The 21,337-nt window shown below is 41.3% G+C and overlaps 1 protein-coding gene across 1 annotated transcript in view; it reads right to left on the reverse strand.

The window, feature by feature from the left end:
* The window catches only part of TENM1 (teneurin transmembrane protein 1), a 777,891-nt gene that overhangs the window by 112,619 nt on the left and 643,935 nt on the right, over nt 1-21,337 (reverse strand). The window contains exon 21 of the mRNA XM_049644834.1: nt 6,419-6,562. Coding sequence (XP_049500791.1) covers nt 6,419-6,562 — 144 coding nt within the window. The remainder of the gene's footprint in view (nt 1-6,418; nt 6,563-21,337) is intronic.

The following is a 21,337-nucleotide window of genomic DNA, read 5'->3' on the forward strand; positions in this document are numbered from 1 at the left end:
CATTTTAGTGCCAATCCCCATGGCCAAATCATTAGAGGAGCTCAGCAAATGTTGAAAATAGGTTTTGAGTCTCTTGTAGTCTCCTTGTCCAAATCCCAATGATTTTGCAAACCTGCTGAGCCCGGGCAGAAAATCCAAGGAACAAGTACTGCTGTGCTCAAGTCTGCCCAGAATGAGCCTGGGCAGGTAAAACATCCATGTTGTGAGAAGGCATGCCAACGTGTCAGACTGAAGTAACTGACGGCAAATGAATGAATGCAGTAATCCTGTACAGTCTTATTTTTTCTCCCATGACCCCTGCTATCTATCTCCTTGGATTGCTTGTTACTCTCCCTAAACATTTCCTGAAATATCTTCCTCAGTTTTCTTCTGACTTTTGGTCCCACAGTCCTACAATAGAAGCCACTGATCACTCAGGAATAGGAACGTTGCTGGCAAAAATAAGTAAGAGGGTAACACATACACAATACCATAGCACCAAACATGTACTTGGAAGGGTCCTTCCAGGAAACAAATCCCATACATCATATAGCCTTCGGATTTCAAGTCTAGGTATTTTGACTCTCCCTCCCAAGGTGATTTCTGGCTATTTTTTCAACATATGATCTGCAGGAACAGCTACGAGCTTATGCCCCAACAAATTGGTCTTTCATTGCAGAACTCGAGAGATGTCTCGAGGATCACTACTTTCTTATTAATTTTATTAATAACTTTATTCATCAGTAACAAAATTCTTAAGATTTAGAATAGTTAATTAAATAAGATTAATAGGACTGAATTTCATTTCCCAAAAACACTTAATTGCAGTGTGATCAACATTATAATTTAAATGAGTCAGGAGGAAGTGAATGAGAACTTGAATGACAGTCACACAACATCATCGAAAAGAAACCTCCTGACGATTGCTACCTGAATATCCTACCAATGAGACTATGATATGTTGTCTAACAAATGAGGAAACCAACTGTTTAGCATGTCTGTATTTCAGCAATGCATTACAAGGTATATCATTCAAAAATATGTCCAATTATTGGCTTGGAAATACCAGATTTGCTATTAACATCTATTTTCACAGGTAGATCTCCATTTTTTTTATATCAATATAACGGTGTAGTTAACAATTACCTTCAAAATGACATGTTATTACCAGGTTCCTGGCAATTTAAAAACTAAAGATGGCTATTCTAAACCATTCTTCTAAGCCTACAATTCTAAAACTCCCCTTTTCTATTAGAAAGCCCAGCACTCCATCAAAGAAGAAGAATGATTAAAGGAAATAAAACATAAGGCAATGTACTTTCTGATTACATCTCAACAATTGATGTCTTGCTTTCATGCGAGGTACTGAAGTGCCCGTGTACTGAAATTACCATTCCTGTTTAAAGCTGAAGCAATCAAAACAAAAATGGGCAAACCCCTTTTGTACTGCCCTGGAAAAATAGATCATTCTGAAGGGTGTTTTTGTTGTTTCAAGAATCTGTTTAACCTTCCATTACATAGAACCGGGGCATACCATCTAGCAACAATGATTTAACACCAATTCTTCTGCAAAATGTTTCTTTGAAAATATTTTGTTTATGTTCCTGGAAATCTTGATCAATTACTGCCGCCTCCCTTCCAGTTTATTCTGCCACACATGCTCATTTTGAAAACAGAATCAAATGATCCCAGGACAACGCGCATTATTTATATGAAGGCCAACTTCTCACCTAGGGTTGGGTGTCTTGTTTACAGTCAACAAAGAAACCCTACTGAATGGGGCTCACTGTGTGTGTTCTCCCCTAAGTTTCCCTTTTCTCCACCAAGATGCCAAAGTCGGTTGTGTAGTAAGCTAAGCATGCTTTTAAACACACTGCTCATACCCTTCTGCTACCTTGCTCAGAACTTCCTTTGAAGCTTATAAATAAGTTTGAAATAAAAATTCCCCTTGGAAGCCAGTGGGTGGTGCTTTATGCTGATTTCAAAGAAGAAACCATTTTTCAGACTTATGAACAACGAGGGACACAATACATATTTCTCTTAGGACCTGACTGAGATGATATAAACACAAACTGGAAGATATGCCAGTGTGATCAATGGAAATTTACTTCCCCTCCCAGTAAAACCATTTGTCGACAAACTACTGGCCTATTTTGGAGCCTATGTTGAAAGAAATTCTTTATCCATTGCAGACAGATGACGATATCCAATTAGTACCCTGGATTGTTTTTTCTAATAATTTTTAACACTCAACTGGGAGGACACACAAGGGTATGTGTTTGATATAAAGATATACTACAACAAATAGCTTACCTCTGTAATAGATGACTCATGTACACATTTTTATTTCTTATAATTTTAAAGGGCCGATTTCTTTTAAAACATAAGACTATGTACTCTCTGTAATCACTAAGAAGATGTATTTTTGAAGGAATAATATCGAAAAACACAAGTACCTGGTGTTTTTTTGTTATCTTGGTGAAAGTAGAAACCATCTATATATATCAGGCATAATATTTGGAAGCAATTCTCCACAACCAATGGTTAATTGTCAGGTAAATATAATTGCTGCAACTAACATGACAAATGGTCTGAAAACACTGCCTTCTAGAAAGTACCCGCTGCATAATGATTTTTGGAACCAAAGAAAAACTAAAGAATTGAATGGCAGCAGGCATCCAATCTAATTACAGGTGTCTTTTTAACCAGTGAGAGGAAACTGGGGGAAGATAGATTCTTGTTTCTAATCTGCCATCTGTCTCAGATCAAAAAAGCAGGGTGCCTAAAGAGTTAGGCTTTTTCCAGAAAGAAGCGGAGTGGGTGAATTTGGAAAGACGGTCGCTCTTGCCTTAATCAGTCAGAAAAGACTGTCTGACCTGAGGGGGAAAGAGCATTGCTTTCTAAATTGGCCTTCTCAAGGCTGCTCCTTCACACTTATCATTTCTGCTTCTAAAAACTGCCTTTGTAGGTGGGATTTAGACTTCGAAAACATCCCACGAGAGGTGTTCGTGTCCAAGGTCAGGCTGAAAGGCAGTGGCAGAGCTGGCTTCAGATCTGTTTCCTGGCAAGTGTGACAAGTTCTTGGGTAGAAACACAATGTGCCTACAAATGAGATGATACAATGAACAAATGTTCCTTAAAAACAAAAAAAAAAACCCTATCTAACATAAGGTTTGTGTCTCAGAATAAAATTCTCAGAAAGAGGCCGAAAGCACGTTTAGTGGGGCTGGGGTGAGCACAAGAGATCCGTTGAGGGTGACAATATTCCAAAACTGTTGTGGTGCTCGGTGCACAACTCCACAATTTACTAACCATCACTGAAGTGTATGTTTAAGGTGGGTGAGTCGTATGGTATATCAATTGCAGTGCAATAAAGGTGTTAAGAAGATTCTCAGAACCAACTTGGTACCTGTTATGGAAAACCTGACTACTGGTGAGGCAGGGGTGGAGAGAACACGTTGGTGGAAATCAGGGAGCCCCCAAAGCCAACTTTCTCAATGGCTCCCCTCTGCTCTGAATTTTTAAGCCTGTGTGAAGCAAATGGTAAGAGGACATGGGACTGGGAGCACACAGCCGGGGGCTGGTTCGATCGAGGTCATTTCCCACTTTGTGCTTAATGTCAATGACAGGCATTTGAAAGAGACAATCCATACAAGCCAGTAAAAGTGAGTGGAAAAGAAATGGCTGCTTAAAATGTCAAACGCTTTCAAATCAAAACAAAAAACCTCATAACTTAATAAGTGGCATCTGCCCTTTCGTTTTTGTATTTTTAAAACTATGATTCCCCTTTTGACAACAGAAAAAAGTTGACATTTTATATCTGTGCCTGAATCTTTGCTCTTAAAAAAACCAACAATTTGAAACGGAATTTAGAATATTCCTTGAAAGAGGGGGAGCAGGTATGATGAAGGCACACCACAATGGACTCATTTACCTTTGGCGTCCCACACTGGGACCATGGTGGGTGGTGTCATTCCACGGTTGAAGCAAACCTGCTTAGTTTTGCCAATCAAAATTTCCCAGCCTGTGTGGCTGCTTGGCTGGCCTGACCCAACTGTGGTGCAAACAAAGTAAGATCATAGGTGTGATTATAAAATGGATCTCTTAGCCTTGGTCAGTTCATGGCCTTACAAGATATCCTGACCGTAGCCAGCTGTTTCACGAAGGTAAGATGCATACAAGGATGCCTGGCTGGAAAAGCGTTAACTGTCTCAAGACATTCACATCCCCACTCCTGAAGAAATAACTCAAAGTACGTGTTCCACTGAAGGCTGCTCAAAATCTGCCTCTTTGGATGAAAAGGAATACGATTTCACAGGGCAAGCTTACCAGCAGATGTTCAAATGAAAGCTGGATGGGAGCACCAATGACCGACCTCCCAGTAGGATGCAAAACGAGGTGAAGGAACTTGGATGAAGCATTTTTAACCAGGGTAAGAGAGGTCAGTTTATCTGAGAGACACATGGGCTCCAGGGCCACCTGTGGTCCCTTCTCCTGATTTAGGTAACATTTAAATTACACACACTAGGAGAAAGTGACAGCAGGAAGAACAGTTCAAAGAAGCAAAGATGGAAGATGACCATGTCCTGGTTCTCTGCCTTTTCCCGAGTTCAGGATGTAGGAGACCTAAAACTAAGTGAAGTCAAGGACTGCTCTCTTTCCCCAGATTCTTTCACTTCTTCTGTCTTCCTCTACCTCTTCTCCTCTTTACCTATAACTGTCCCTTGACTCAATTCCTAGCTTCTTACTGGATCTACTGACATTTATGTGGATACGCGACTGTGGTGCAGAGAAGGAGCACACGGCACTCGCCATTTACTAATGGAGAAAGTCACATGATTCTCAGATTCTTGATCTTTTAAATGGGATTAATGCCACACTCCAGGGTTGTTGTACTTAAAGTGGGACAGAATTCAACAAAGCCCTTTGAAAACCGTATCATGTGGATGATTCATTGATCCTAAAGTGCACATTTTGCTTCACATTTTTAGCAGCTCTGAAAATAAGTATGTATCTTGCAATCAATGCATGTCATAGTTTAATTGGCAGCACTTGCCATAAAATAACAGTGTAATTGACGGAATCTTAGATTGTATAAAACACGGCAATTGTTATTCCACTTTTGAAAAGTTGGTTACAACGTCAGATACACTGGTTAATTACTTGCGATACAGCAATAACGATAGATGATTCTTAAAACCCAGTTTCATAGAAATTTGTGATGAAGAGGTCTCACTATGCTAGCACTAATTTGAAACCAGATTGTTGTGTCTGAAAAGAAATATACTAACATAGCCATCTCTAGGTGGTGGACTTATACCACCTTAATTTTACACTTAATTTTTTTCTTGCACTTTTCCAAGGTTTCTGCATCAAATAGGTGTTACATACATGTAATACATATACATAGCGTTGTGTGTGTGTGTATAGAGTATTAAAAAAAAGTATTAAAAACATTTTTAAAGATTTTTTTTAACGTTTTATTTATTTTTGAGACAGTGAGAGACAGAGCATGAACAGGGGAGGGTCAGAGAGAGGGAGACACAGAATCTGAAAACAGGCTCCAGGCTCTGAGCTGTCAGCACAGAGCCCGATGTGGGGCTTGAACTCACGGACCGAGAGATCATGACCTGAGCAGAAGTTGGCCGCTTAACCGACTGAGCCACCCAGGCGCCCCAGTATTAAAAAACATTTTAAAAGCTTCTTAAGTGCATAGAAATAGGCACTCTTGATCACAAAATGACAATTATTCTTGAGGGAAGCCTGGCAATGTGTATGAAAAGCCTTAAAAACATGTACGTCTCTCCCTTTGCATGAGATACCTAAACTAGGCAAATTCATAGAGACAGAAAGTATAATAGGGGGCTCAGGGAGGAGAAATAAGGAGTTGCTGTTTAATGGGTACAGATTTTCTCTTTGGGATGATGGAAACATTCTGGAAATGGACAATGGTGATGGTTGCACAACACTGTGAACGTACTTACTGCCACTGAATTGTACACTTACAGATGTTCAAAAGGTCAACTTCATTACGCATCTTTTACCACAATTAAAAAAATTTTTTTTAATGTTTATTTTTTTGGGGAGAGAGAGAGACAGAGAGACAGAGTGCAAGTAGAGGAGGGGCAGAGAGAGAGAGGGAGACACAGAATCCGAAGCAGGCTACAGGCTCTGACCTGTTAGCACAGAGCCCAATGCAGGGCTCGAACCCACGGACCATGAGATCATGACCTGAGCCGAAGTCGGACACTTAACCGACTGAGCCACTCAGGCGCCCCTCTTTTACCACAATTTTCAAAAGTTCCATTGAATGACTGGAAACATCTATCAAACCATTCTCCTAGTATTGGACATTTAGGTCTTCCCCAAATTTGGAACAATTAAAAATAAGACTGTGATTTTAAAATTGTATATCCTTTGAAAATAAAAAACTGCTTACCACTTTGAGGATTCAAAATATGATGCTTATTCAATGACCAGCCTCCTAGGTTAGAAGCATCCATCTCAAAACCTTGTAAGATAACTGTCCTTTTCTCCCAGAGAATAAAGTCAGGACATGTTTCGTATTCGTATCCCACAGATACTGCAAACAAAAAGTTAATAACACGTTAGAAAATTTAAAAACATTTGCTTTGTTTTTACACAGGTTGATAATTCTGTGGATGTTGCATTTGCTATTGAATTCTGACTGGGGCTGAAATGCGCAAATGTCTTCAGCTAGCACAGTACAGCAGAACGTCTAGCATAGCACGGGGCGTCCAAGAGCGATCAGTCAGTGCCTACCGGATACATACATGGATGAGTGAGTGAATGAGTGCTGTCACTAGGTGTGTACCATATGTTTATGGACATTAAGCATTGGGCTTTTGGGTTGGAGGCCGTGTTGTAAAACTGAGGAAATAAGCTCTCTGAAGGCTTAAGCTCTGCTGATAACAATTTCTTTCTTTACCTTTCCAGGAGGGGTGCAGGGAGGGCTGCTTTCTTATCTCTCCAGAGTGCAAAATGCACTTAGGAAGCTGGTTTTGGAGTACTGGGTCACTTCTGCAACAACTGACGACACATGAGACTAATAAAATCGATTTGCCCCATTTATATTTTCTTTTGTGCTAACTGGCCTTTAGTTTGCCGAGAAGTCTTGAGTTTGCTTTGAGCGCTGCAAGGGTAAATTCCACCTTGTGCACATTATATTTTGGTTTCTGCATAGAGCTAACCAATGGGATATCACCCAACATTTGGCTTCAACTCTTAGGAAGCACAGATGTTGTGCATTAAACTTGGAACCCTGGAATGCCACTAAAATGGGAAGTGAGAAATGTGGTAGCAAGGATGCCTCTGCTCTGCTGCAATATGTCTAGCTCAAGTATACCAAATCCCAGCCATTTTCGCAGCTGGTAACCCTGCTTACCTGTTGCAACCCCAGATTTCTGATTCTTGAATTTAAAATGCTTTCTGTTCTTATAATGTTCTAAGCCTGAGAGTACTGGCTCATTACACTGCATACCCCGAAGCTGCTTCCCCCTTTCTGGCAGCTTAAAATATCCCTAGCTACTAGTCGACCATTGCTTTCCAGTTTCTGTCTCTACCTGACTCTTTAGATGCCCCTGGAGAACTCATTCCTTCTTTTGTCATTTAGTTATGAAAACTGGTAATGAAGGCATGTGCTTAAACAATGCCAGAACCATAGGTCCTAAGATGAAAAACGAAAGCAAACTAGTTTTGGTTTTTGGAATTGGGTGAAGGGAAAAAATGGTAATTTTTGGTCAAACTGATTTATATGTGTGTGTGTGTGTGTGTGTGTGTGTGTGTATGCGTGCATGTGCACGCGCGTGTATGTGAGCATAACACATAAGCCAAAAAGCCCTTATGATTATGAATATACAACTCTGTAACATTGTGGATCATCTGTGGCCAATTTTAAATCATAGGCTGGTTTCTTTTTGTCCTTTTTGCCTTAATAGGGATCTTAAAGGGCCATCTTCAGAGGGTACGTGACCTATGCAGTCACACAGGGGCCCATGCTTTGAAGGGTCTCACACTTTGTTTAATGCTCTGCTGTCACTGTCTTGAAATCCTTAGTAATTTTTTAATACGAGCCTCTGTATTTTCATTTAACAATGGGCCCTGTAAATTATGCAGCTGGTCCTGATAGGGATGCCCATCCACCAGCTGGTGAAGACTCACGGACTGCAAACTCATTTTATCGTTTGCCCTAACCAAGCATTATTAACAAGGGAGATCAATGGGGAGTGGGAAAGACTAATCATAAAACGGAAATAATTTCTAAATGGAAATTAGTTTGGGATCATCCTGTGTCAATGCTGCTCCCTATGAAGGTGGATGGAAACAGAATTTCAGTGATGAAAAGATCTCAAAGGCACTCTAGTTCAGGTTATAGTCATGGCACAAATCACTGCTCTCTACAATCTCCTCGATATCCTGTCATGGCCCCCAGAGCTTGCTAAAACAACTGTGGTAGAGTAGAAAGAGTTGGTTATGGAACTAGAGTCAGAAAAACTTTCAACTTTTGGGTCCGTCATTAACTAGCTGTTCGGTCTCAGGCAAGTTACTCTGCATCTCTGAGAGTCATTTTCTTCACTGGTCAAAGTCAGGGTGGAGGAGGATGGACTAGAACTGATGATTTTTTAGAACCTTTTGGGTCAGGGGGACTTTTATTATGAATTTGATAAAAGTTAAGAATCTTCTTCCTAGAAAAATTCAGATGCACACACAATTTTGTATATAATTCTAAGGCTTCACTGACCTCCTAAAATCCAAACAGAGATCTCACCTCAAAGACTTTTGCATCAGATAATTCTTATAGTGTCCCTGGAGCACTAACACTGTATGATTCCAAAGTGCATTCTTTCAAGATTGTGTTTGATCTGTTCAAGTTGGAGATTGCACCCAAAAGCCAAAGACAGCCCCGTATCTCATGATGGCAAAATCAGGTGGTGAGAAAGCACGCTTAGGGCCATGTTGGTGTGCGGAATAACACGGGTTCTGCTTCTCTTGCCAACATTTAAAAGTCTCGATTAATAAATAATCACAGCGACAATTACAAGTTCCCTGAAAGCCATCATCTCCTTCCCTACCATTGTCAGGATCTGCCTTTTGTACACTATAGGGTTGGTGAGCTCCCCTAGAATCCCTTCTCCAGAAGGTGATGATGCAGTTTGGCAAATAAGTAGCGTGCCCTGGTGACCTCCAATGGTGGTTTGCAGCCGGATTTTTCCCTCTCAGTGACAGTTAGAGATCCTCCTAACTCTGTGGCAGGAAATGCTTACATAAAGTATCAATTAAAGAGTTCTCAATGCAATGGTAATGAGACAGACTCTTTTTACCTCCTATCTGCTCTCCGAATTGCTCTCTAGTCCACAACAAAAAAGTGCATTGGCTGCCAACCCCGCAACGATATTACTTTCCCCCCCCCCAGTCATAGCAAATAGCAACAAGGCAGCTACTTAATAAGTTCTCTCTAATTTTTATTACATTTCCTTTCTTGGGAGAAAGCTCTATGAGCTAATAAAGTTATAATTTATACTTAAGACTTGTCCAAAATTTCAACTAACTTTAATGAGATTGGCTGTGTGTCGGGGTATTTTTATACGTGGCTCCTTGCTCAGACTAACAAGGCAAGGTTTCCTTCTGACAGCAGCCCCCTTTAACATAATCCTGGAACTTGCAACCGGTTTATGAGAACACAGACATTCCACCCCACAGAGTTGAGTGACTCTCTAAACGCACGGGAAACTGGGAAATACAGTAGCAACCAGTCCTAGACTCGTCCCATCGAGGCAGACTGTGATACGCTAAATGCCTACTATTTTTTATGGGATCAAATATAGGGGGAGAGAGGCTACTCAGGGACTGGCAATGGAAATGCTGAGCCCCGACATTACACTCTACCTGGTACTGTAACAGCTAGGTCTCAGCTCTAAGCAGAATGGACCACTGCCATTTCCCAGGGTAGCCTATTGCCTATCGCATCTGATCATCAACACAGCAGGGTACAGACCACGGATTTAGCATCTGGCACTCTGGAGCGGGGATTAGGAAGAACAGTGTAATAGAAAGGGCAAAATAATTATTCATCAATATTTCAGAGGAGCAGCAGAAGGCACACTGGTCTGCCAGTGAGCCAAGATAGGTGGAGAAGGGGGGCGCCTGGACCATACTTTCCAGGAGCTGCTAGAGTGGCCCCATGCTGGTATGTATGTATTGGGACGGCAGGTGAGGAAAGAGCCATTAATATAGCAGAATACTTTCTCTGAATGATGTGACCGCCTCCCTTGTGACACCCTTAATTCTGTCCGGATTTCTGTCTTTCTGTGTTCTGTCCCTCACCTCCACACAGAGATATTAATGGGATGTTTCTTAACCAAGAGTCATCGGTTGTCAAGATGGGACCGCTACTTTTACAGCGGGCTCTGTCCTCTGGTCACAGGATTGCACCTTTGACTGCAATGTTTGTCATCTTGCAAATATTAAGACTGGCTGATAAAGAAAACTTTATTATACTGGTGTCTAAAGAGCGATTGCAGCTTGCCGCAAAGCCATTAGACATTGGAAAAAAGAACTGAAAGCTCATTCTACTTCTCCAAGCAGTAGCATATGTATGATGTGGGGACTGCAAGAGGGCTAAGGGCCCCCGTGCCCCTGACACCCAATTCAGTGACTGCGACATTCATCTATAAGGGCTGGGACGGGAGATTGACATTAAATAGGCAAGGCAAAAATGCTATGCAATGAAACTGATGTACAAAATATGACAAGATTAAGCAGATGATTTTCAACAGCTTCAGAAATCATAATGGCTGCATTTATAAAGGCGACACATAATTAAAAGTAGTCTGATAGTGGGAGAAACTCACATGTTCCCTCACAACCTCAGGGAACATCCTACAAAGAATTTCATGACATTTAAAAGGTAACTAATGGCAAGATAAAAACTTCCTTATCCAAAAGGAATCATTAACTACAACAATAAATATTTCCCATTCTTTTTTTTTTTTTTAACATTTATTTATTTTTGAGACAGAGAGAGACAGAGCATGAACAGGGGAGGAGCAGAGAGAGAGGGAGACACAGAATCTGAAACAGGCTCCAGGCTCCGAGCTGTTAGCACAGAGCCCGACGCGGGGCTCGAACCCACGGACCGTGAGATCATGACCTGAGCCGAAGTCGGATGCTTAACCGACCAAGCCACCCAGGCACCCCTCCCATTCTTTTAAAATGGTAGATTAATGCAAGACAACAACAAAAACAACAAAGGACAAGAGACCTAAGGAACCAAATGAAAGCCACGGCAACAATAGACCAAGACTATACAGATACAGTGCTATCTATTGAGAACACATGTGTTCTTAGAACTTCTACCTTTTCCTATCCTCTAGTGATTTATCATATGATAAGATGACCCCAGAAGCTCCTCAGTTTGACACATTGCCCAGTGGCCTGAAATGCTTTGTTGATCTATCTATTTTCCCTGGCTCACTAGGAGTGTCAGAATCAGGTGATGAATTTTTATCAACTGCTTTTTCAGCACTTATGGAAATATTCACATAGTTTTCTCTTGTAATCTATTAAGGTGGTGAATTATAGCAATAGACTTCCTACTGTTGAACCTTCTCTGTGGTCCTAAAAGAAACTCTATTTGGTTATAATGTATTATTTTTTAATGAATCACTGGATTTGCTTGGGTAATACTTAGGATCAGTAAGTATACCCTAGCAGTTTATAAAAAAATAGGGTTTAGACATGATAGTGTTAAAAGTGAGGTAGTTGAATACACAAAAATAAACTCAAAATGGATGAAAGACCCAGATGTGAGACAGGAAACCATCAAAATCCTAGAGGAGAAAATAGGCAACAACCTCTTCGACCTCAGTTGAGCAACTTCTTACTAGAGATGTCTCCGGAGGCAAGGGAAACAAAACCACAAATGAAGTATTGGGGCCTCATCAAGATAAAAATCTTCTGCACAGGGAAGGAAACAATCAGGAAAACTAAAAGGCAACTGACTGAATGGGAGAAGGTATTTGAAAATGACATATCAGATAAAGGGTTAGTATCGAAAATCTATAAAGAACCTATCAAACTCAACACCCAAAAACAAATAATGCAGTGAAGAAATGGGCAGAAGACAGGAATAGACACTGTTCCAAAGAAGACATCCAGATGGCTCATAGACACATGAAAAGATGCTCAACATCACTCATCATCAGGGAAATACAAATGAAAACTACAATGAGATACCACCTCACACCTGTCAGAATGGCTAAAATGAATAACTCAGAAACAACAGATGTTGGTGAGGATACAGAGAAAGGGGAATCCTTTTGCACTGCTGGTGGGAATGCAAACTGGTGCAGCCACTCTGGAAAATTATATGGAGGTTCCTCAAAAAAATAAAAATAGAACTACCCTACGACCCAGCAATTGCACTAACTAGATATTTATCCAAAGGATACAAAAATGCTGATTCGAAGAGGCACATGCACCCCGCTGTTTATAGCAGCACTTTCAACAATAGCCAAAGTATGGAAAGAACCCAAATGTCTATCAACCGATGAATGGATAAAGAAGATGTGGTATAATACAATGGAATACCACTCAGCGATCAAAACGAATGCAATCTGGCCATTTGCAACAATGTGGATGTAACTAGAGTGTATTGTGCTAAGTGAAATTAGTCAGGAAAAGACGAATACCATGTGATTTCACTCATATGTGGAATTTAAGAAACACGACAGATGAACGAAGGGGAAGGGAAGCAAAAGTAAGATAAAAACAGAGAGGGAGACAAACCATATGAAACTCAGATACACAGAACAAACTGAGGGCTGCTGACGGGGTGTTGGGTGGGGGGATGGAATCAATGGGTGATGGGCACTAGAGAGGACAGTTGTTGGGATGAGCACTGGGTGTTATATGTAAGTGATGAAGCACTAAATTCTACTACTGAAATCATTATTACACTACATGTTAACTAACTTGGATTTAAATTAAAAAAATAAAAATAAAAAAAATAAAAGTGAGGTATTTGGATGAATACAGGAGGAAAAGTAAAAAGCATCCAGCAGTGAGGCCGTCACACAACACTTTTGCCAAGAGGTCCTGTCCACTGAAATCTAATATTTGGAGATTTTTTTTTTCCTGGCTGCTTTGTTCGAGCCTAGCTGTATACAAGTGAACCTGGAACCCGGATGACCTCGGTGCCTCCAAGGCAGGATGACATAGAGGCTCACACCCACATCTGCGAGTGCCTTTGTGCGCCCGGGCACTGCTCTCCTCTCCCTGGGCAGGCACGTCATCCCATTATACAGGCTAAGGGGTCTGCTTTAGTCTCTGTCCTTGTTCATTCGTTTGTTCAGTCGTTCAACAAATATGCAATACTTAAAGGGTACCTCTCGTTGTCAGGAACTCAGGGTATGAGGATGAAGAAGACTGAATAAGACAGCACTTCCTCCTGCCCCTGGTCCCTCCCATGTGGAGCTCACATTCTAGTGGGAGGAAAAAATATAAAACAAGAATAACACACACAGACGCACACAGACACACACAGACACACACACACACACACACACACACACACGGTGGTAAATGTTATGATGGGAAAATGAAGCATATCAATAGTGAGCATAACAAGACAGTTTAAAGTAGAATGAAGAAGCAAGGAAAAGCCTCTTTATGCAGAAGGGGTTTCTCTTATGAAATACAGGGAAGAACATTCTAGAGAGACAGCAGTACGTGTGCAAGGCCTTGAGGCTTGGTATCTTTGGGGAGATTTAAAAAAGGCCAGGGTGGGGCGCCTGGGTGGCGCAGTCGGTTAAGCGTCCGACTTCAGCCAGGTCACGATCTCGCGGTCCGTGAGTTCGAGCCCCGCGTCAGGCTCTGGACTGATGGCTTGGAGCCTGGAGCCTGTTTCCGATTCTGTGTCTCCCTCTCTCTCTGCCCCTCCCCCGTTCATGCTCTGTCTCTCTCTGTCCCAAAAATAAAATAAAAAACGTTGAAAAAAAAATTAAAAAAAAAAAAAAAGGCCAGGGTGGCTGGAGGGTTGGTTTCTCTGTAGCGCATCAAAAACAAATGAACAACCACCCCCTTCCCCCTCCCAGTGCAAAATAAAACAAAATATTACTATCCTTTAGCAGTACTTAGGCATTTTTCTTTGGAGAGGTTTTAGGAAATAGATTCACCTTGAAAATGGACTGGTTATCTTTTAAAACAACATGATTGATTAAAAGGGATACAATATTGTACTAGAAAGCAGGGGGCTGTTACTTAATGACTCAGCAAAGCTTCACTGAGCTGCTTGCTCTATGTGCCAGGCAGGTGATCTGCTAAGCACTGCAGACACAGTGGATATTATGCAGGGCAGGATAATCTGTCATGTGAGAGAGGCCAAACCCTGAAGGGCTCCGTACCTTTGGGAACTTTCTTCCGTGGCCTCCTTAATAACCATCACAAAAATAATATCAACTTACATTTGCAGAGCACGCAACAGTTAAATACATTTTTGTGTAAATTACCTAATTTGAAGACTCACAAAAACCTCTGAGGAAGATATATTTACTCCCATTTGATAGATGAGATGATAGAGTCAGAGAGGTAGAGTGACTAGTTCAAGGTCATCTGGCTAGTAAATGGCAGAACCAGAGCTAAACCCAGGGACTCATAAGCAAGTGCTCTTTCCTGCTATGCTAGATCACAGCTATTAAGGGAGAGACCCACAATTCAGAAGTGCTAAATAAATAACGTTTTATTTGCTCTGAATGAAAGAGATAAGGTTTTCAGGGAGGCCAGGGAGCAGCCTTGAAGGAGAAGTACCACGTATTCTGGTTGGCCAAAAACAGCACCCAGTTATGTTGTGGTCTTGATGTAATAATGAACAGCATTCCCTTTTACTCTCAGAAGTATCTTGGTTTCAATGATAAATTATACGGTCACACAATCTTGGAGAGATATCTCCGTAAATGCTCTGATATGGGTTGGTAGAGGGGGGTAGGAGGCAAGAATAATCATAAAGCCTGACTTGGAAAACAGGACAGATGGTTTGGAAAATCATTTAATTTTTCTGTCTCTTGACTATGTCCTCTTACCAATAGCTTTCAAATTCTTATGCCCGAAAGTCATTAAACTGTGACCCAGCATACACACGGGGAGATACACACACAGACATACACATACGTATAATCGAAACCAAGTCTTCCAAAATAATACTCTACTGAGAGCTTTACATTCTGATATTCTCTATTCTGCTCACTTTTGTTCTATTATAGTCCATTAAAAAATACTGGTTGACTCACCAAATGGATTTCACAATCTTACTAATGGGTGTGGCCAGCAGTTTGAAATGGGCACAGAGCACTTGGTTACCAGGGTATCTGGTCATTAAAAAACCCCGGTAGGCTCCGGGCACTCTTACTTTTGGAGGTCCTATCTCACATCTTATCAGCCATATTAAAATGGGTACAACCGACAACGCATTCCCAGCATTAAAATATTTCATATGAAAGTGTGAAAACTGAGAAGCAGTTGACAAGCTGACACAATGTTTCATTTTGTAGACATTTATTTAAACATTTATTAATGCTGATTTTCTGGCTTTCTTTTCATATTTTGGTGCCAATATACTTATTTTTCAGGTTGCAAACATTTTTTGCAGGCCCTTGAAAAACTCATATCCTTGGTGCTACGCCTCTAAAGCTGAATGGATAAAACAGCCCTGCTCTCAGTTAACGATTATGAATTCATGAGTGGAGAGAGATGATGAAAGATTATTATCTCTGCTAGCTTCTTTGACAGAAAGCCACTGGGGCGTTGAATTGGGTACTCGGCAAGGTGGGTTGGTCAATTTAGTGAAGAGAGGCAGCAGTGAAAGGCATGCAGAACTCCGGACCGGGAGATCTGAGTTTGAGTCCCCACTCTGTGGAGGACTCTAGGCAAGTCACTTGCTCTTTTCCAACCTCAGTTTCCCCCTCTGTAAAACGAAGATCATATTCGTCGCGCCATGACGACCAGGCAGGAATGTTATAAGGATTAAAATGAGATAACGTATGTGAAAGTACTTCGCAAATTGTAAAGCACTACCCATTTATTATTAAAATATTCAGTGGATGCTATTTTTGTGGCTGTAGGTTTTACTGAAAGGAAATTTATGAACACTAAAGCATCGTTCTCAGGGATGTTTTGTGTGCACAAAGCAACCGTAGCTTAGCACCTATTACTATTAATGTTCCCTTGTTTGTCTCGAACACAATTTAGATGGACTCCTGTGCACCGTGAACCTTTAGGAAGTCTAGTTCTCCCTGAAACGCCACTCTTTCTTGGCAAACTACTGTACTAAATAATTATGCAATTGTTGTTGCCAATAGCCTTGAAAAAAAAATGGAATTGTTTATAGCAGTGCTACTAAAGGCGATGGCTGATTTCCTGAACTTCCAGGACTCCAAACCGTTACAATTTAATTTAATTAAAATGAAGACCACGCAGAATGCATTATTACATATTGATAATGTATGCGGACCCAGGCAGACATAGGGAATTATTTTGACAAAATTCATATAATGGATGCAGATCAGGGCCCCTGAACAAGCCAGTTTGTCAAATTAAATACGCCATCTCTAGAATTTTAACAGCACTGTGAACTTAACAACAATGATTTTTTTTCATTGTTTTGCGAGCAGCAGAGTTGGGAAAGAAACTAAATAATATACGATGATTTCCAGACATCATACCTTATTTAGAGCTAGAGAATCAAGTACTAGGGCCAAATTATTTCAAATGCACAGATGGAGTTTTTTAGCAGGGGAGTCTTGTCTGTGGATCAGACAACAAAATCTTTAAGCCGGATGAACTAGTGATTCTGGTTTTTGTACTGCAACCCTGGGGGTGACTTTACTCTTCTTCGACTTGATCAATATTGTACTGGGATTAATCAATCTTATCAGTTGCCATTGATACTTCGCCAAGGAAGTAGTTCACACAATCTCTGCTGGTAATTTATTCACTCTGGTATTATCCCCACTGCTTGCAAAATGGGTTTCATTGCAAAAAATGGTGGGATGCTCTAGGGTCTCAAGCACTCCTGTTCTCACTGTGGCTGTCCCTCAACCCTCTGTTCTTCTTTTGAGACACTCTGGCCCTGAGAGATGACACCGATTCCCTGCAGCTGAGCTATGTGGGAAACAAGAGTCCCACATTTCAAACTAGGCGGGCATTTCAATGTAGATACTGAGCATCCCTTCAAATTCGGCCTGTTTAAAGCTGATCTCCTCTTTCTCCATCACCCAGAAATGGGGGGAGGGAGGGAACAGAAGTTCATATTGAACTGGCATGAAGAGAAAGAAGGGTGGGAGAATCTTCTAGCCACAGTTTTAACCAAAATCCTTGCTAGAACTGGGACTGTATGAATATTGGTCAAGGTTTGTTTCCTATTACTAGTGTAACCAATTAGCATAAGCTTAAAGGCTTCAAACAAGACAAATTTCTTATCTCACAGTTAAGAAGGTAAGATGTCTGAAATGGTTCTCACTGAGCTAAAATCAGGGTGTCTGAAGTCTTCATTCATTCTGGAGGCTCTAAGGCAGAATCCATCACCCTGCCTCTTCTAGCTTCTAGAGGCCACCAATATTCTTTGTTTCTTGACTCCCTTTCCCCATCTTCAAAGCCAGCAATATTTCATCCTGCTGTGCCTTTCTTCTATGGTTATACCTTCCCCTAACTCTGACCTCCCCTTCTGACTCCATCTTCCACTTTTGAATTTTTTTTTTTATTTTTGAGAGACAGAGCAAGAGAGCAAGAGAGTGAGAGCGAGAGAGAGAGAGAACATTAGTGGGGGAGGGGTAGAGAGAGAGAGAGTCAGAGGATTTGAAGTAGGCTCTGTGCTGATAGCAGTGAGCCCGATGTGGGGCTTGAACTCACAAACCGCGAGATCATGACCTGAGCCAACGTCAGACGCTCAACTGACTGAGCCACCCAGGCGCCCCACCATCTTCCACTTTCAAGGACACTTGTGATGCCACTGGGCTCACCTGGATAATCCAGGATAATCATCTCATCTCAAGGTCAGCTGATAAGCAACCTTAATTCCATTTGTAACCTGAATTCTCTTTTGCCATGTAACAGAATATATTCACAGACTCCAGGGCTGAACGTCTTTGGGGGTGGTGGTCATTATTCTGCCTACCAAAAGACTGGACTAGGATCTCTAAATCCAAAGCAAATCCGAGAAGTGTCATATTAACCATATTAGCCATTGTTAGTATCCGGTGCAAAATTTAGTCCATTTCTTCTCACGTTAGTTAAGCAATTATAAAATTTGGGCAGGAGTACAACTAAACGTTTTCTTCGTTGTTTGTTTAGATTCAGTCATCTCTATTAAGGTATGAGCTCAGTGGTCACATACTTGATCACTTTGTCTCCATTCATATATGACCTGAACTGTTTATTGTCTGTTGTGTTCTTAAGGTGCTCACAATCTATCTGCAGAGAATCAAATTTCTCAAACTTCATTCTACCATCTGCTCTAATGTTTTTACCACTGTCAAGAAATTCTCTTAGTCTCCATGGACATGGAAATGGATACTAGGTAGGAAATAAAATCCCCTTAACCATTATCAGGGGCATTTCCTACAAGGTAAATAATCCATAGTCCATCTTACGCCCTACACTTGAAATTATTTTGACCATTTCTCTTGAGATCTTTGCCAGTTTTCTTTCTAAAAAATATGCTCTTTAAGTGCACATAAAATACCACGAGGAACACTTTTTTCCTCTCTCTTTGGATATTTCTGAGTCGATCAATTTTCTCTTGCTTTTATTACTTTTATTAGCCTTAAAAATGAACCAACAACATCTATTTGAGCATTTTAATTAAGGCCATTTTATAGCCACAATGCTTCAGGAAGCTTTGACCAGGAACAGGATTGCAGAAATAGAAAGTAAACCAACACCTGTCGGCAAACAGTAGGAATGGGATCTTCATCACTGCTGTGTATACTAGAAAGTCTCTGCTTTTCTTTGTGTTTTAGTTGTTTATTCAATAATCCATGGGCATACCAGAAGCTAAGTCATTAAGACTGCTTAACTCCAACAAGGAAGAAAATTTTAGAATCTTTAGCACTGGAGGTATTTAAAAGAACGAGAAGTAACACATTTTATGCATAAAGTAAGGTTGATAAAATGGTGCAGATACCGTAGAACACAGTTTGGTGGTTTCTCAACAAGTCAAACACGGAATTACCGTATGATTCAACAGTCTTACCCCTAGGTATATTCCCCAAAGAAATGAAAACAGATATTATATTTGAATGTGCATAGCAGCACAAGATGTGGTGTAGCCATGCAATGGAATATTACTCAGTCGTAGCAAAGAATGAAGTACTCACAGGCTTGGACGTGAATGAGCTTTGGAAACATTATGCCAAGAGAAAGAAGCCAGATGTGAAAGACTACATATCGTATGATTGCATTTGTTTGAAATGTTCAAAAGAGGTAGATACATAGACAGAAAGGAGATTGGTAGTTGCCAGGGCCTAGAAGGGAGAGTGACTGCTAGTTTGTGTGGGGTGCTACTTTGTGGGGCTGATGATGAAAATGTTCTGGAATTAGACATTGGTAATCGTTGTGCAACACTGCGAAAATACTAAAAGTCACTCAAATGTATACTTCACGTGGGTGAAGTTTGTGGTACGTGAATTACATCTTAATAAAACCGTTATTTAAAAGAGTAAGTTTAGGGGCGCCTGGATGGCGCAGTCAGTTAAGTGTCCAGCTCTTGATTTTGGCTCAGGTCATGATCTCACAGTTCCTGACTTCGAGCCCTGTATTGCTGACAGTGCAGAGACTGCTTGGGATTCTTTCTCTCTGCTCCTCCCCCACTCATGCGTGCACGTGCTCTCACTCTCTCAAAGTAAATAAATAAACTTTAAAAAAAAGAGAGAGAAAATTAAAAAGTAAGGTTGAACTGCATTTATGTGAACCCTGGCAAGAAATGACTGCTATATATTGTCCTGGTCAGCTCTTCATGAGTGAGTGTACTGGGTAAATTGCTAGGTATCACAACTTAAGAAGAAAGTAAAAACAAACAAAAAAGTCAATGACCTAGCAGGGGTTCTGTGGAAGGTAATAAGGAATGGGAAAACAAAGCCCTATGGAGAAAAGTTAGAGGAATTTTGGGTTATTCTAGAGAAGCAAAGGCTTTAGGATAGTATCCTCGAGAGAACATGAGGTTCAAGTATGCACTGGTCAAGGTCCCAGCAGGAATCACATATCACACTCAAGTGTTTGCGCAGAGAGTCAGATGAAGGCACTATTTACAGCTGCACAACGAGGAGCTGGGTTAAGGGAATCCATCAGGGATGCTGATCCACTCAGGGACTGACAACACTGAGAAGGCTTCTGGGTTTGCAGGGGCAAAGGGAGGGAATGGCGATACGGAAGACCAGAGGGCTTGGGGATGTGGAGGAGGGGCAACTGGATAGGAGCTGCCATCTTCTAGTTGCTGCCAGAATTGCAATGAGGCAGGGAGAAGGGTAAATACCCTGACCTCCTTCTTCCATTCTGCGGTCTCCAGATGGTACCACCTATTGACCAAATGGGAAGCCAGAGAGCAAAGGAGCCCAGGCAATGCGGTCCATAGAAGCCAGCTTCTCATAGCACAGAGAAGGGCAGGGAAGAGATTGTGTGCGTGCGTGTGTGTGTGTGTGTGTGTGTGTGTGTGGCAAGGAGGGAAACTGGAGAGTAACTGAGTGCTTGCCTGCTATATACCCAGTTCCCTACTTAGAGAAGCCGAGACAGCAAGTACCTGCGTCGGCCCCATGCTTTATACCTTGCGATCCCAATACCCCGGCCACAGCAGAACTGAAAAGCCAATATCAGAGCAGAATATTTGTTGAGTGCTTACCATGTGTGAAGCATTTTACATTACTTATCTCATTTAATCCTCATATTATTATAACCTGTGAGTAGCAGTCACCTTATGATACTCATTTGATAGATGGAGAAACTCTGGCACCTGGAGATTAACTAATGGACCCAATGTTTCATAGCTAGTAAGTAGAGAACTGATGACTTGAACCCAGGGAAGGAGTCTGGCTCCAGACTTGTTCTCTTAATCACTACACTCACTGAAATAAGAATTAAGCAGGACTCCATAGCTGGCCAGCAATCGTGATGGTAGTTAGCCTAACGGTAGAGGTCTGCTTAGGGTGTTTGTTGTATGGTGACTGGCCGACACAATCTGATATTGTTTGTAAGAGGAGTCTGAATGCAAGATACAGAGCAAGTCAGTAGACTGTGGAGTTTGAAGAGCTGAAAGAAAGGGAGGGTAGTTAATATGGCAGGAGAAGTGATGAGC

This window comes from Panthera uncia, chromosome X, assembly GCF_023721935.1.
Source record: "Panthera uncia isolate 11264 chromosome X, Puncia_PCG_1.0, whole genome shotgun sequence".
Taxonomy (NCBI): domain Eukaryota; kingdom Metazoa; phylum Chordata; class Mammalia; order Carnivora; family Felidae; genus Panthera; species Panthera uncia.